Here is a 13,556-nt window from a genome sequence, read left to right as displayed (position 1 = left end):
CCCATTTAGTTTGGGATGCCATATTCAGTTCTGGATGTCTTCCTGCACTCATTCAAGTTTAATGAATAAAAAACAGGGTATCCTGTAACAGGTTATCTTTTATCCGATACTTTTCCCTCAAAAAAGTTCCTGAGTTTGGAACAGCTTGCCTTCAGATATTGTGGGAGCTTCATCACTTGAGACTTTCAAGAAGAGATTGGACTCTCATTTGTCAGAAATGGTGTAGGGTAGTGAGAACCTTTTTTGCCTCGGGTGCCAAAAGGACGTCTGTGCGCACTATTGCGTGCATGTGCATGCCCACCCCCATAATTTAATGCCCCCCATGCTGTGCCCCCTGTGCATATGCACTTGGCCTTCTTGATGCATGGGGAGGCCGAAAAATGGCCCAACATGCAAACCAGAAGTTTGGGGAATGGACTTCCGGGTTGCCCGTTGGCCCGTTTTTCTCCCTCCAGCGGCTTCAGGGAAGCCTCAGAAGGGTGAAAAACAGCCAAAAATCAAGGCCGAAAATCAGCTGGCCAGCACACAGGTAGAGCTGACAGAGCAATGCCTCATTTGCCCTCAGAAATGGCTGTGTGCCACCTGTGGCATGTATGCCATAGATTCACCAACACGGGTGTAGGATCTCCTGCTTGGACGGGAGGGGGGTTGATTAGATGATCCCTTCCAACTCTGTTAATATGTTAAATCTGTTACTCTTCTACATCCCCACCACAAGGAGAGAAGCAACTGAAATTAAGGAGAAACTTCCTAAAAGTGAGGACAATTAATGAGTGGAAAACTGGCATTCAGAAGTTGTGGGTGCTTCATCACTGGACGTTTTTAAGAAGTGACTGGATAGTCACTTGTCTGAAATGATATAGGGTCTCCTGCTTGAGCAGAGGGCTCGACTAGAAGACCTCCAAGGTCCCGTCCAGATCTATTCTGATTTGAGCATTTCTCTCAATGGGAGCAAAAACTTCTCGAAACCCTCCTCCCTTTTCGGCAGCTTCGGTATTTCCGGTTAACATTCCTTTATTTCCGAAATAAGAGGCAAACCTTATCGGTTAATTTCTGATATTACAATCTCCCACACATGTTATTTTCATGAGGTTTTATATATATAGTGCTTACACTACACATAAGATGGAGACGCAATTTACTTTTGATTAATATGGTTTTCCGGATCACTTCGGCTCTTTCCGTCACGATAAATCCGAGACGGGACAACGCTTTAGTGACTTCAATGAAACGAGTAGTACAAGTCCGATCCGCTTTCGCTTTCTTTCGGCACTTTCCGTCAAGAACGAAGAAGCCTGGCCTTCGACTTCGTTCGCGTCCTTTCCGTCTCCGCTCGGGAAGGAGCAGCGGAAGAGGTCTTGCCTTCGGATCTTTTCGTCACTTTCCGTCAACTGTTCGGCAACACTCGGGTCCTGACGGACTGGGGCCTTCCTTTCCTTTTCCTTACCTCCTTCACGGCCCGGTTAACGGTCGCTGCCAGTTTAAATGAGACGGGATCCGGGTCGTTGTCGCGCCACACCCTGAGGCGGTGTCTGAGTCTGTCAGGAGCAGCAAGAGGAGGGAGGAGAGAGAAAAGAGAAAAGGGGCGCCCTCCCACCTCTCTCATCCGGGTCCTGTTCCTGAGTGGGGAGCCGGGGCAGGATGACGGTGCTGCAGGAACCCGTCCAGGTACGGACACCGGTGGCGAAAGGCCTATACTGGGGAGGGGAGAAACGAAAGCAGGAGAAAGAGGAAGGGAGCCTAAGGAGAAAGAAGGGTTCCTGCTCCTCTCCTTTTTCTCCTGGTATAAGACAAGACACGACTCCTTTACCAAACTCCCTTTGCTCCCTACAGGGGATCGGGGGGGGGGGTGGAGGATGGCGGTGCAAGAGAATCTTCTGTAACCCCACTTTCTTAGTTTACAGCATGTTATTTTGCTTTTCTGAATGCCGCGTTCGCACCTGGATTCTCCCTGCCCCAGGAAATCAGTTCAGTTCTCTTCTTTGGAAGGAACGATGTGTCTTTATAAAAGAAAATCGCCTTGTGCATTTTCGTGTTTTTAATTCTCCCTCCCCCCTCCTTTTAACTTAAACATATTATCTTAACTCTCAAAGACCTCAAGGATTATACTTTGCTTTTCGTCCTCTTTTAGACACCTGTAGTGTAAGCATCTTTCCCTACATGAACCCTCTCTCAGCTTCTTAAATCCCTGTCCCACCTCTCCCATTGAAAGCTTCCCTTTTATTACTACCTTAAATACACACATATACAAACACCAAACCAAATAGTCACTTAAATTAATATCTGGCTTTTACAGCATAACGATCGTCTGCTGGTTTCAATCCAGTCCATGGTACTAAATAAATCTATGCCTGTTTAGCAGCATTGGATGTTCTGTAATCATTACAATTCCTGTCAGCTTCTCCTTTTCCATGAAGGACTTACATTTGCATTGTCTATTTATATGTAATCTGATTGTGCCTTGTATCGTCCATTCTGCCACTTCAAGACATTATATGCTATCTGATTTTTCTCTAATTGCTAAGAAGGCCCTCTACCACTATAGTCCTTCTGATTCTCCATTATATTTGTGGCTCCAGCTGAGGAAGCCCATATTTTCAGTTTCTGCCTTGTTGTAGAAAGATTGGCTAGCGTTGAATCATTATTCAGATCTAGAAACCAGTATTCTTCAAATGCCATCCCTGAATGGAACCGACGAGTTTTGCAAAATTTACAAGGGTCATCAAATATTTTTAAGGGCCTAGCAGATCAGACTATTGCAATATCCCAGCATTTGTTATTGTTGCTTTCTATTTCTTTAGTATTACAAGGCAGTTTTCTGTGTCCATCCAATTCTTTTTAAATCATATTTATATTTTCAGCTTCTTAAATATTCTCAACTTGTGTATTTTACAATATCATTTATTTGTGCTCTACAACCACTGTGCTTACTGATTGTTCAACCATTTTCATTTGTTTAGAGTTCATTGTCATCTTTTTCTCAAAGGCAAGCTTAAAGCTTCTTAAAAATTGAAAACAAAAAGAAAATATGTTGATGTGTAATGCCAGGACCAGCAAATCAAATCATAACATTATGTTGAAGGGTTCTCTTTTTCCCCATTTAGAATTGTAAGTACCATCTAAAAGTTTCAGTATTCAGTTGACAACTGAATCCTGGTTGACAACTGGAGTAAAGCAGTAAACACAAATTTCCAGGTGTCCATTTTCATATCATAGAATCAGATGACTCTCTGATCTCTAGGAAATGAAGGACAACAAAACAAGGGAGAAGACAACTATGATGACAATGGCGAAAAACCTGTGATGCATCTGACTGAACCTAAGCAATGTGTGTTTGAAATAATTGTAATATTTATTCTATGGTACAAATAATGGTGAATAAATTTTACTTTTCCATTAGTTTCCAGTACATGTTTATATTAATGTATTGCAGGAAAAAACTAACAGGTTGTGCTATCTTTTAAAACTAACCAACTTATTTTTACATGACTGATACATTGAAGATTTTTTAAATGCCATGTTTCTTTCAGAATTGTTATATTTTCACTGAATTTACTTCTAATTTTGAGATTCTTAAACTTTTGTAGGATTAGCTTTATAACATCCAGCTAGTTTTAAGACACTTGGAGATAAACTGCTTGCAATAATACTGATTTAGAATTCACCTTAGAAGAACTAATTAATACAGTTGGCAATTGTTCCATTTTATGGATTGTTTTTAGTATTGAATGAAAATGTGAACATCATTCTTGTAAGTATAAGGCTGAACAGTTGTGAATTTGAACTTATCCTTCTTGATTAATTAAAATAACCATTGAAATTGCCCAATTGATTGAGGTGATTATTGCTTATATTATTTAGTTAGAAAATAGTGGCTCTCTGCTGAAGGAACCAGATTTCATCACATTAGACAATAACATGGCAATTACTCATATTTTGTCCTTGAAAAAGATGGTTGTAGCAAATAAGTTCCTAGACTGATACTTCCAACTCATATTAGCTAATATCCAATACAAGTTTTGTGGAATTCTCTCTAGAAAATCTTAATTTTCCTATTTTCTACTATGATAGAAAAAGCAAGAAGTAGTAGATGTTTTTCAAGATATTTCCAGTCTCAGGTCTTTCGTTTCTCCCCTCCCCAGTACCTTATTGGACTTTTGTAGCAAATTATAAATACATGACTGTATTTATTTAATGTATGGCATATCATACATGGCTAGCAATATATACGGACATTTTATCTATCAATGACTGTATTATTTGACAGACATACATAAATTACTGGTTAAGGGACCTAGGTATCATGGATATTGAAAAAGTAATAAAACTCTTTTGATCAGAAGAAAGTTGAAAATACATTTGCTATTTATGCCAAGACCAGGAATATCCAGTAAGATCAATTTGTGAGCCAAATAATATATAGGTAGTCCTCGACTTACAACCATTTGATTAACATTGATTAATTATAACATCACTGAAAGAAGTGTCTTATGAGTAGTTCTCATACTTATAACTGTTGCAATATCCCTATAGTCAAATTATCATACTTTGGGTGCTTAGCAACTGGCATGTATTTGCAATGGCTGCAGCTTCCTGGAGTCTTAGGATTGCCATTTGCAGTTTTTGGCAAGGAAAATCAATTGACAAAGCCAGATACATTTAACAACCCCATGAGTCACTTAAATAGTTTTTCTCTTACCAGCCATGGCAAAAAAGTTGAAAAATGGGGTCTGATTCACTTAATAATTGCCTTAGTTAGCAATGGAAATTATGGGCTCAGTTTTGGTTGTAAGTCAAAAACTTCCTGTATTCTATTTTTTACAATTATAAGCATTTTTCTTGTGATTTCAGGTGCACTACAGTTAAAATGTCTGGCCTTCTTTAATATTGTTGTTGTTGGTATATTTATTTGTTTTTATCCTACCTTTATTATTTTTATAAATAACTCAAGATGGCAAATATATTCAGTACACCATCCTCCTTCTAGTTTCCCCACAATAACCACCCTGTGAGGTAGGTTGGGTTGAGATGGAGATTGGCTGTAACATATATTATGTCTCTTGAAATAAGAGGATCACCTTCTAACAATATATTTCCCTTAGATATTTAGAAAGGTTGGTAGTACGTATATTTCTGTATCAAACTTACGTGATTTTCCAATAGTCGTGCATTTAAATTATATTTGCAGAGCCAGTACAGAAAGATTTGATGGACTCTGCAATAAAATAGAACTAGATTTTCTTCTCTTATCAATAAATCAGATTTCCTCTATTAGTTTTAGAGACCTGTATCTGTTTATTTCAAACTCAATAATTATTTTCAGAGGTAATGTCTGTAGGCTGAAAGTTCAAGACACAGTTTCAAACTCTTTAGATTCTAGGCTTGTGGAGCAATAGACAAAATATTCGTAAAATTGTTTTTGAATAGGAACCCAAAAATATCCACGAAGAATGCAATGGCAAACCATTTCCATATTACTGTCACAAAAACTGTGTAGATATGTCCTTGTAGCTACCAGGAGTTGGGCACAACTGAACAGTCTTTACTTATTGATGCTTGTAGCAAAGAGTTTTACTGCTTTATTACATAAGAATGTAATTTCCCTAGATATAGATAATTTCACTTTTTTATCTGGGTTTGTCTTACCCATTTCTCTTAATAGCTCCAGTTATACCTTCTCTTTCCTCCCTCTTTTCTCTCTGTGATAGATCACATTTGGCAAAAGTGCTGAAGTGGTTTCCTGGGGTGTTTTTTCAATGTTAGCTTTTCAATGTTAGCTTTAATGTGGTATTCACTATAGGTTTTGCATCCAAATTCTACCCACATCTAACCTTATTTAATATGGGGCCGAAGGAAGGTGAGCCAGGTGCTTATACCTGATATGACTCCGCAGACAAGCCAAAATAACTGAAATCCATCAGTAGGAACAATTACAAACCAATTTTTTTGTTATTGAGTTCAATTCCAGTCACACTAAATGAATTATTGCTATTTTATTTACCTGGTTACACTAAGAAGAGAAATGAAATGGAAATAAGGGGTCCATTTTAAAGTGGGCAATATTATTATTAAAATATTGCAAGAATATTATTAATGAATATGGTTTTACACAAGCTTTCCCCAAACCTTTCTTCCTTATTTTGTGGGAGTAGACTTGACTCTATCTCTTTATCCTCTTAATTAAAATTTATCTTATGTTTTGACTGAATGTCCACTGATATTGCAAACATAGTTATAGTAATCAATCACTGAATTAACAGTTCTTGTGCAATATTTATTTGTTTAACATTTTTGTAACCCATTTATTTCCAGCCAAGTCAGCCCAACATGGGTATTTCAGGAGCAATAAGGGATGGCAAATGATGACAGGTGCCTGATGATGTCATTGCACAAATATCATATCTTAGTTATTTTGTCATCTGTTGTAATGCGAGTGCATAGTTGTATTTGCATAATAATGGAATTATGGAAATATCACTTTGGCACCATAATATAACTCTTAAAACCTTTTTTGTTTTTAACTACTGTATTATTATTTACATAATTACAAAATATGGTAGTTCTTGCAGAACCTACACTATATTTCTCATTAAGAAAAAAACCAATTTATTTTTATTATCAGAAGAGGAGAAATATACATGAAATAATAAAGATAAAATACTTGTCTGTGTTCCAGTTTCTGTTATTCTTTATATATTCTTCAACTTGGTGAACTTTTGTTTTGCAACTAAAAATTTACACAGATTCCAAGTGCAGTTTCTTGATTTTTTAAAGAGGCACTATTGTAGCAAGAATGGACTTACTGAGGCTCATTGTGATTATATGTAGTTTAAATCCTATCCCATTTTGTCCATACTAAAGTCAGAAGAAATTAACATGCTGACATGAATTAAAGGCTACTAATATTTTGAAAAAGTATTGTTCTTTCTTTATGTTACAGAAAGTTACACAAAGTTTTCTTCTTTATTTTCTCCTCTCAGATAAGGAACCATTTATTATATACAATGTCAATAGATTTTGCTTGATCTAAATTAAAATGTGTAAACAGAAAATTAATGGTATTGTTGACAAATAAATTTAAGAATTCATCCTTAAGTAGAGGGAATCCCTCTTTAATCTTTTAATATTTATCCGTTAAATTTTTTAAATTGTTTTTGCATTTAATACCGTGCAGCGCAGCAAAGCGGTTATGGCCATACAAACACAGTATATATACATAGCCTCATCCATTAGTTGTCGATCTACTTAGTACATTATCCATCCTTCTAGCCAATCACATTATTTACAATTTGTTCCAGTCTTGTCATCTTGTCTTATACCAGTAATAAAATCTATTCCAAACTTCATAATATTCCAACTTCCCTTTATTTCTTAATTCTAGGGTAAGCATACCTGCTTCTGCACAGGCTAAAATATTCCTAGTTATGTCTCTGATGGGATACTTTCTTTTTTCCAATATGCGCATAGGTTATTTGTGCCGCAGTCAATACATGGATAACTAAATAAAGCACCTCTTACTTATACCCCTCTGGTATTATGCCTAGGAGGAAAAATTCTGGTTTGAACAGAATTTGATCTCCTACCGTTTGTTCCGGCCATAATTGTATCATTCCCCAATATCTTTTTGCCTCACTGCATGTCCACCACATATGGAAAAAGGTGCCTGGTGTTTTTTTGCACTTCTAACAATTTGGGGCCAAACCTGGCATCTTTTTTCTGGCCTTCAAAGTCCCACCCCCTTATCCTCACCCCAGTTTAGACTTAATCTAAAGGACTAAGTAATCTTAGTTTTAGCATTAATATTAAGAACGTTTATAGAGAGGGTTTAATATTATGGTATTGTTTTATAATATTGCACTGTATTAATATTAGTATATTAAAGATAATGACAACAGCTGAAACAGACATGAGATGTTTAAAAGCAACAAGGAGGAAGTTTAAGTAGTATGAGAATTTATCTTTCTTGGATCAAAAATAGTTCACGATGGTAGTTCTACATCTGCTATCAAATACAGGATAATCTTAGGCCACAGTGCAATGATTAACATGAATAAGATTTGGACAAGCAGAAATATTAATGTAAATGCAAAAAGCAGGCTAGTTAAAACCATAGACTTCCCTATAATGATGTATGGGTTTGAGAGTTCAACACTAAAAATAGCTGATCAAAAAAGAATTATTATTTTGAACTGTGATGCTGGCATAAAATATTGTATATACTACTGTCAGCCAGAACAACTAACAGAGATGTGCTGAATCATATAAAACCAGAAACATTCACTAGAAGCCAAAATCACAAGATGACGTCTGATTTACTTTGGGCATGTCATGCATGCAAATTCATTGGAGAAGTGAATAATGCTAGGAATAGTTGGTCAAGAAGAAGGGGCAAGCAAAGAACTTGCTGGCTTGATACCATCAAAGATGAATATCCACCAACTGAAAGAAGCTGTGCTTGACAGGGTAGCATGGAGACCACTTGCCTATAAAGTTGCTAAGAATCTGACACGACTGAAAGGTTAAAACTACTAAACGATTGTATTAATATTTTTATTTTTTAGTCATCTTTTATGTTGTTATTAAAAAGATGTAATATTTTCTGACTATATGTTGGTTTATAATTAGTATTGAATATTTGAAAACAAGACAATTCTGTTTTTAAGGAAGATAAGCAAACTACTAAGGAAGCTTTTTTCCCTAGTTTTATATTAACAGATATTTATTTATCCTAGCTTTATTAGATACATGTACATTTTTCCCGTAATCATACAAGTAATTTGACTAATTACTTCAATTTATAACCTGCATTTCTATATTATGCTCGATGAATATAAATTTAAAATAAAATATAAATAATTGAAATTAAAGCTCAGTAATAAAATCTTTATAAATATACTTCAAAACCCCAAGTGAATGATATTCTGAATGAAAAGGGGGAACTCAAAACTAAACAGGAATTGAGCAATCAAGGGATTGATATGGCATTGGGGATTTTACCCGAAAAATATAGTAAGGGGAATTTATATTTAATTATATGTTAACTGCAGCTAGAATTGTATTTGCACAAAATTGGAAAAGTGAAGAGCTCCTCACACATGAGAATGTGATCAGGAAAATATTAGAATGTGCAGAAATGAATAGACTAATGCTAGCAATTAAGGAGAAAGAACAAACTAAATATATGACATGGGACTTATTTTATCAATGATTAGGTAAGAAAAATGGAAGTTAGAAATGGAAATGAAAGAAAAAAATTAATGAAATATAGAAGATATGTTAAGAGAGAGAAGCAAATATTTAATATTATTTAATATAGTATTAATGTAATGAATATTGTTGCAAATCTATATAAGATAGATGATAGACAGACAGACAGACAGACAAGAGATATGTAGATAGGAAAGCACTCCCACTTGAGCAAAAAATAGGCTTCAGAAAATACAGGCATGTTAGGGTTTATCTATTTGTTATAATTTTATTTGTAGAGTCAGAAAAATATGGTGCAATGTCCTAGAGAATTACTTATTCTCACTTGCCACTTTTCTGCCACTTGGAAAAAAAAATGGGACAAAACAATAACAGCTTTTGTTCAAGTTTCCTGTATATAGCCAGATTTGTAAGGCTTGCAATCAAAACAAGCCCATGGTTTTATCAGTTAATCTTACTCACATAACGTGTGTTGTATCCACATAAATGTGTTTCATATTATGTTTATTGGTTGAAATGTTTTTCTGTATTTCACAAAATAGTTTAACTTTACTTTCTTTCCAAACTGCTTGTCATCCAAATCAGTCTTCAAAGTGGTTTAAAGTAACAAAATTATAATAGGTTAATTAGTTAATTAGTTACCATAAATTTCAAAAAAATTACAGAATTAATTTTAAAATCAAATTAAATATAATTTCAGATAAATATGTTGACATGTAAATATATTTGAAAATACATTTGTTCACCTTTTGCTTGCATCCAGTAACAACAAATAATATTTTTTCTTCTCTCTTCCTTTCTTATAGGCTGCTATATGGCAAGCACTTAACCACTATGCTTATAGGGATGCTGTGTTTTTGGCAGAGAGACTGTATGCAGAAGGTATGAACCTGCTCTGATATAAATATTTGCACTATTTACAAAATTGTTAAAATACTTTGAAGCTTTTTTCTAGTATTATCCATGAAATCTAAATGGTAATGTGGTTTAATCAATAGATCAATCTGTATAGAGCAGAGTAGTGTATATAAGCTTGAAAAAATAGTTTTAGTAGATAGCATTCTAAATATAGAGTTAGTGATTGTAAAGACATTTTTAAAGCCAAAATATAGGCTCCTTTGACAGATCAGCTCTTAGCTGGAAGGAGGTTATACTCTGTAATCTAAATGTGTGAAAACTGGGCAATATTTTAAATCTAGAAAATACTGACAGATGCTGAATCATACTTTTTGTGTTACATTATTTCATATTTATACAATCAAAAATAGAGCATGTACACAGATAAAGGTGATGATTGATAGACATAGGGAAAGACGCTGGCCTAGAAAACATTTTCATTCTTTACTTATGACATTGGTCAATATTAATGTACAGTTTTCCTCACTTCCATCTATACACAGCATAAATAGGTCCTAGCAGGATTTTTTGTTACTGTTATTCCTGACCCCATGATGTTATTCATGGATGATACAAACTTGCCATTTTTAGCTGTGCTGGTATTAATATTTTTCCTCTTATTGCTTAAAGACAGCCTCCAAGTATTAAAATGTGTTAGACTCTTGTCGCCCATTAGCCGCGAGAGAAGTCATTTAATTGCTGTGATTTGAAACAAAGGTTATAGGATAGGGCTGGGAAAATGGAAAAGGCAACCTCTATTGGCATAGTTTTCTGCAACTCAGAGATGCGTGGCTAGTATTTCAAGAACAATGAAGAAATATCTAACATCAAACAGAATAGAGTAAATTCATGATTGTTCATACTACTATCTCTTATATTATTCTCATGAATTGCAAAGTTATGGAGAACTCTTGATGCTTGCCAACAAAATTATTGTCATTATGTAAAACAAAAAATTAAGTAGACCGTCAAAGTAGTTTGGAATGAAAGTTGCCACAAAATACTATGCATCTTAACTGTTTGCATCCAGAAGTTCAGGGGCATGGAACTGATAATTCTTCTCTTTCCTTTTTATTTTTTCAGTACATTCAGAAGATGCACTCTTCCTATTAGCAACCTGTTATTATCGCTCAGGAAAAGCTTACAAGGCATACAGGCTCCTTAAAGGACACAGTTGTACCACCCCACAGTGCAAATATTTGCTTGCCAAGTGCTGCATTGATCTTGGCAAGTAAGTTGTCCCTACGTTTGTTAGCAGTGTATAATATGCATTTCTCTTTATAAAATATGTGTCACCATTTTGTGGCTTTTCAGCTGTGGGTTACTCAGATTATGGAATGCATTCACTTTGAGGTGTAAAAGCAAAGTACAAAAGTCTTGTAAAAGAAAAAGTGAAGAAATAGAAATATTCTTTTAAAATTAGTATGGTACAATCTTAAAATATACATCTCACATTTCTACAATGCTGCTTTAGATGAGCTGAAAATATTAAGTAGCCTATGAAGTGGTTCAGATTTTAAAGGAAAAATGATGAGATGACTCATGCAGCACCAGTTGACAACTCCATGGAGAAGAGGAGTAGCTCTATTCTGTGGAGTTTTGAAGTGTAGCAGCACAGTGCTAAGAAAAAATATAACTAGTCTAAGCAGTTGCTGACATATGTCTGAGTACTTCCACTTGCTCCAAAGCCTAGAAGAAGTGTAATGATTATGTTTTGATATCCAATTATTAGCAAATTTCTGTTACCACGGGGCTGTTTTATTGCCTTCTTGAAATGAATGTGGCAGCAATAGAGAATAGCTTACTGATACAATTTAACAAAGAAGGCATCGAGAAGTTGCTCTCTGCAAGCTCAATACAGGATAGACAAAATATTTATTTAAATGTAAAGTAATAAACTCATAATAACTCCATGAGAGAGGATTTGTTCCTTTCCATTAACAACAGCTGAGGATTCCATGTGGTCAATAAGAAAACTGAGAAGTAAACCTTTATTCATCTCATTTTCATTGCTCTTATTTCATTATGTTCTTCTGTTTATTTGTCTTAATTTCTATTTTATTTTCTTCACGCAGACTCGCAGAAGGAGAACAGATTCTGTCTGGTGGAGTTTTTAACAAACAGAAAAGTCATGAGGACATTGTAACTGAGTTTGGAGATTCTGCATGTTTCACACTATCCCTTCTGGGCCATGTGTACTGGTATGGCTTCTCTACTTTTTTGGGATAAATTGTTGTTCCACTATCCTCACCCAATATGGAGAACTTACAAGTGTGTAGATTTATTATTATGGCTTGTTGCACAGTCAGCCAACCAGATTAGAATGGATTGGGCATTTTTATCCACCTACCAAGTTCTTCCCAATGACCTGAGGTAGGCAGACGTTGTTTTTTGTAAGCTGTTCTACTTAAAGCTGCCATTTGCAATTGATTGATGGTGATTTTGTCAATGTTGATGTGCCAAGTGTGTTCGAGTGATGTGCCAGATGTTTCGAGATTGCATCCAAGCTGCCTATTACTATTGGTGGAATCTTTGCTTTATTATGTTTCGTTGCAGTGTTAGATGTTCAGACTGCATTTGGTCTTTTTATCCACCTATTAAGTTCTTCAAAGGATCTGGAATAGACAGATGTTAATATTTAATGGTGTTAGAGATATTGTCATAGGTTGTAAGGTGTTCAAAGTAAAGTGGCCTTTTGCAGTTGACAGTTAAATTGTCAATGCCAATGGTGTTTATTATTACATTTTGTCCCACTTTTATTCTGTGGATTGTAGTTACACAGCTTGTTTAGCTAAAAAGAAACATCTTTACTTATAAATAATCACCTCTACCTCTATTGTAAAATTCCAGATATAGACACTTCCTTCCATCCATTTATGCAAGAAACATTCAACATATTTTTCAGTGATCTGGATATATATATAAGTAATACAGAAATGTTTCTCTTAGAAATTTATTATTGAGCAGTTCTTGGTGCTATCTGAACTTGGTTGTTTTCTTGTAGATGTTTCATTACTCAAACTAGCATTGGTGATATTATGGTATGTAGTTTGGGTAATGAAATATCTGTGAGAAAACAATCAGGCTCCGAGAGCACCAAGGACCCCTCATTTCAACCCTAAATTACAAATATTCTCCTTTATTGGAACATTATTATGTTTAGATTTTTCCAAATTCTGTGGACGTGCACTCCTCATGTAGGAACTTTCCAGTTCTTCAAAAAACAAGAACTGTTGACCAACAACATATATACATGTGGATGTGTACCAATGTATATAGAATACAGGTAGTCCTCAACTTACCACAGTTCATTTAGTGACCATTTGAAGTTACATTGACATTCAAAGAAATGACCTATAACCATTTTTCACACTTATGACCATTGCAACTTCATCATGATCATGTAATTTACTTGTAATTTACTTGCTTGTCAACAGTTCATATTTATGATG

General features: G+C 35.1%; 1 protein-coding gene across 2 annotated transcripts in view; it reads left to right on the top strand.

Annotated features, from left to right (window-relative positions):
- The first annotated feature begins 1,408 nt into the window (after nt 1-1,408).
- The window catches only part of CDC27 (cell division cycle 27), a 33,858-nt gene continuing 21,710 nt past the window's right edge, over nt 1,409-13,556 (top strand). For both annotated transcript variants that reach the window (XM_014075950.2, XM_014075949.2), the window contains exons 1-4: nt 1,409-1,668; nt 10,014-10,089; nt 11,188-11,335; nt 12,180-12,305. In XM_014075950.2, coding sequence (XP_013931425.1) covers nt 1,642-1,668; nt 10,014-10,089; nt 11,188-11,335; nt 12,180-12,305 — 377 coding nt within the window. In that variant the 5' untranslated portion in view covers nt 1,409-1,641. The remainder of the gene's footprint in view (nt 1,669-10,013; nt 10,090-11,187; nt 11,336-12,179; nt 12,306-13,556) is intronic.

The sequence above is a fragment of the Thamnophis sirtalis genome, unplaced genomic scaffold, assembly GCF_051295495.1.
Source record: "Thamnophis sirtalis isolate CommonGarterSnake01/CBP01778 unplaced genomic scaffold, rThaSir2_p1.2 scaffold_4, whole genome shotgun sequence".
NCBI lineage: Eukaryota > Metazoa > Chordata > Lepidosauria > Squamata > Natricidae > Thamnophis > Thamnophis sirtalis.
The sequence above is the reverse complement of the archived record's forward strand: the minus strand, read 5'-3'. Positions and strand labels throughout refer to the sequence as shown.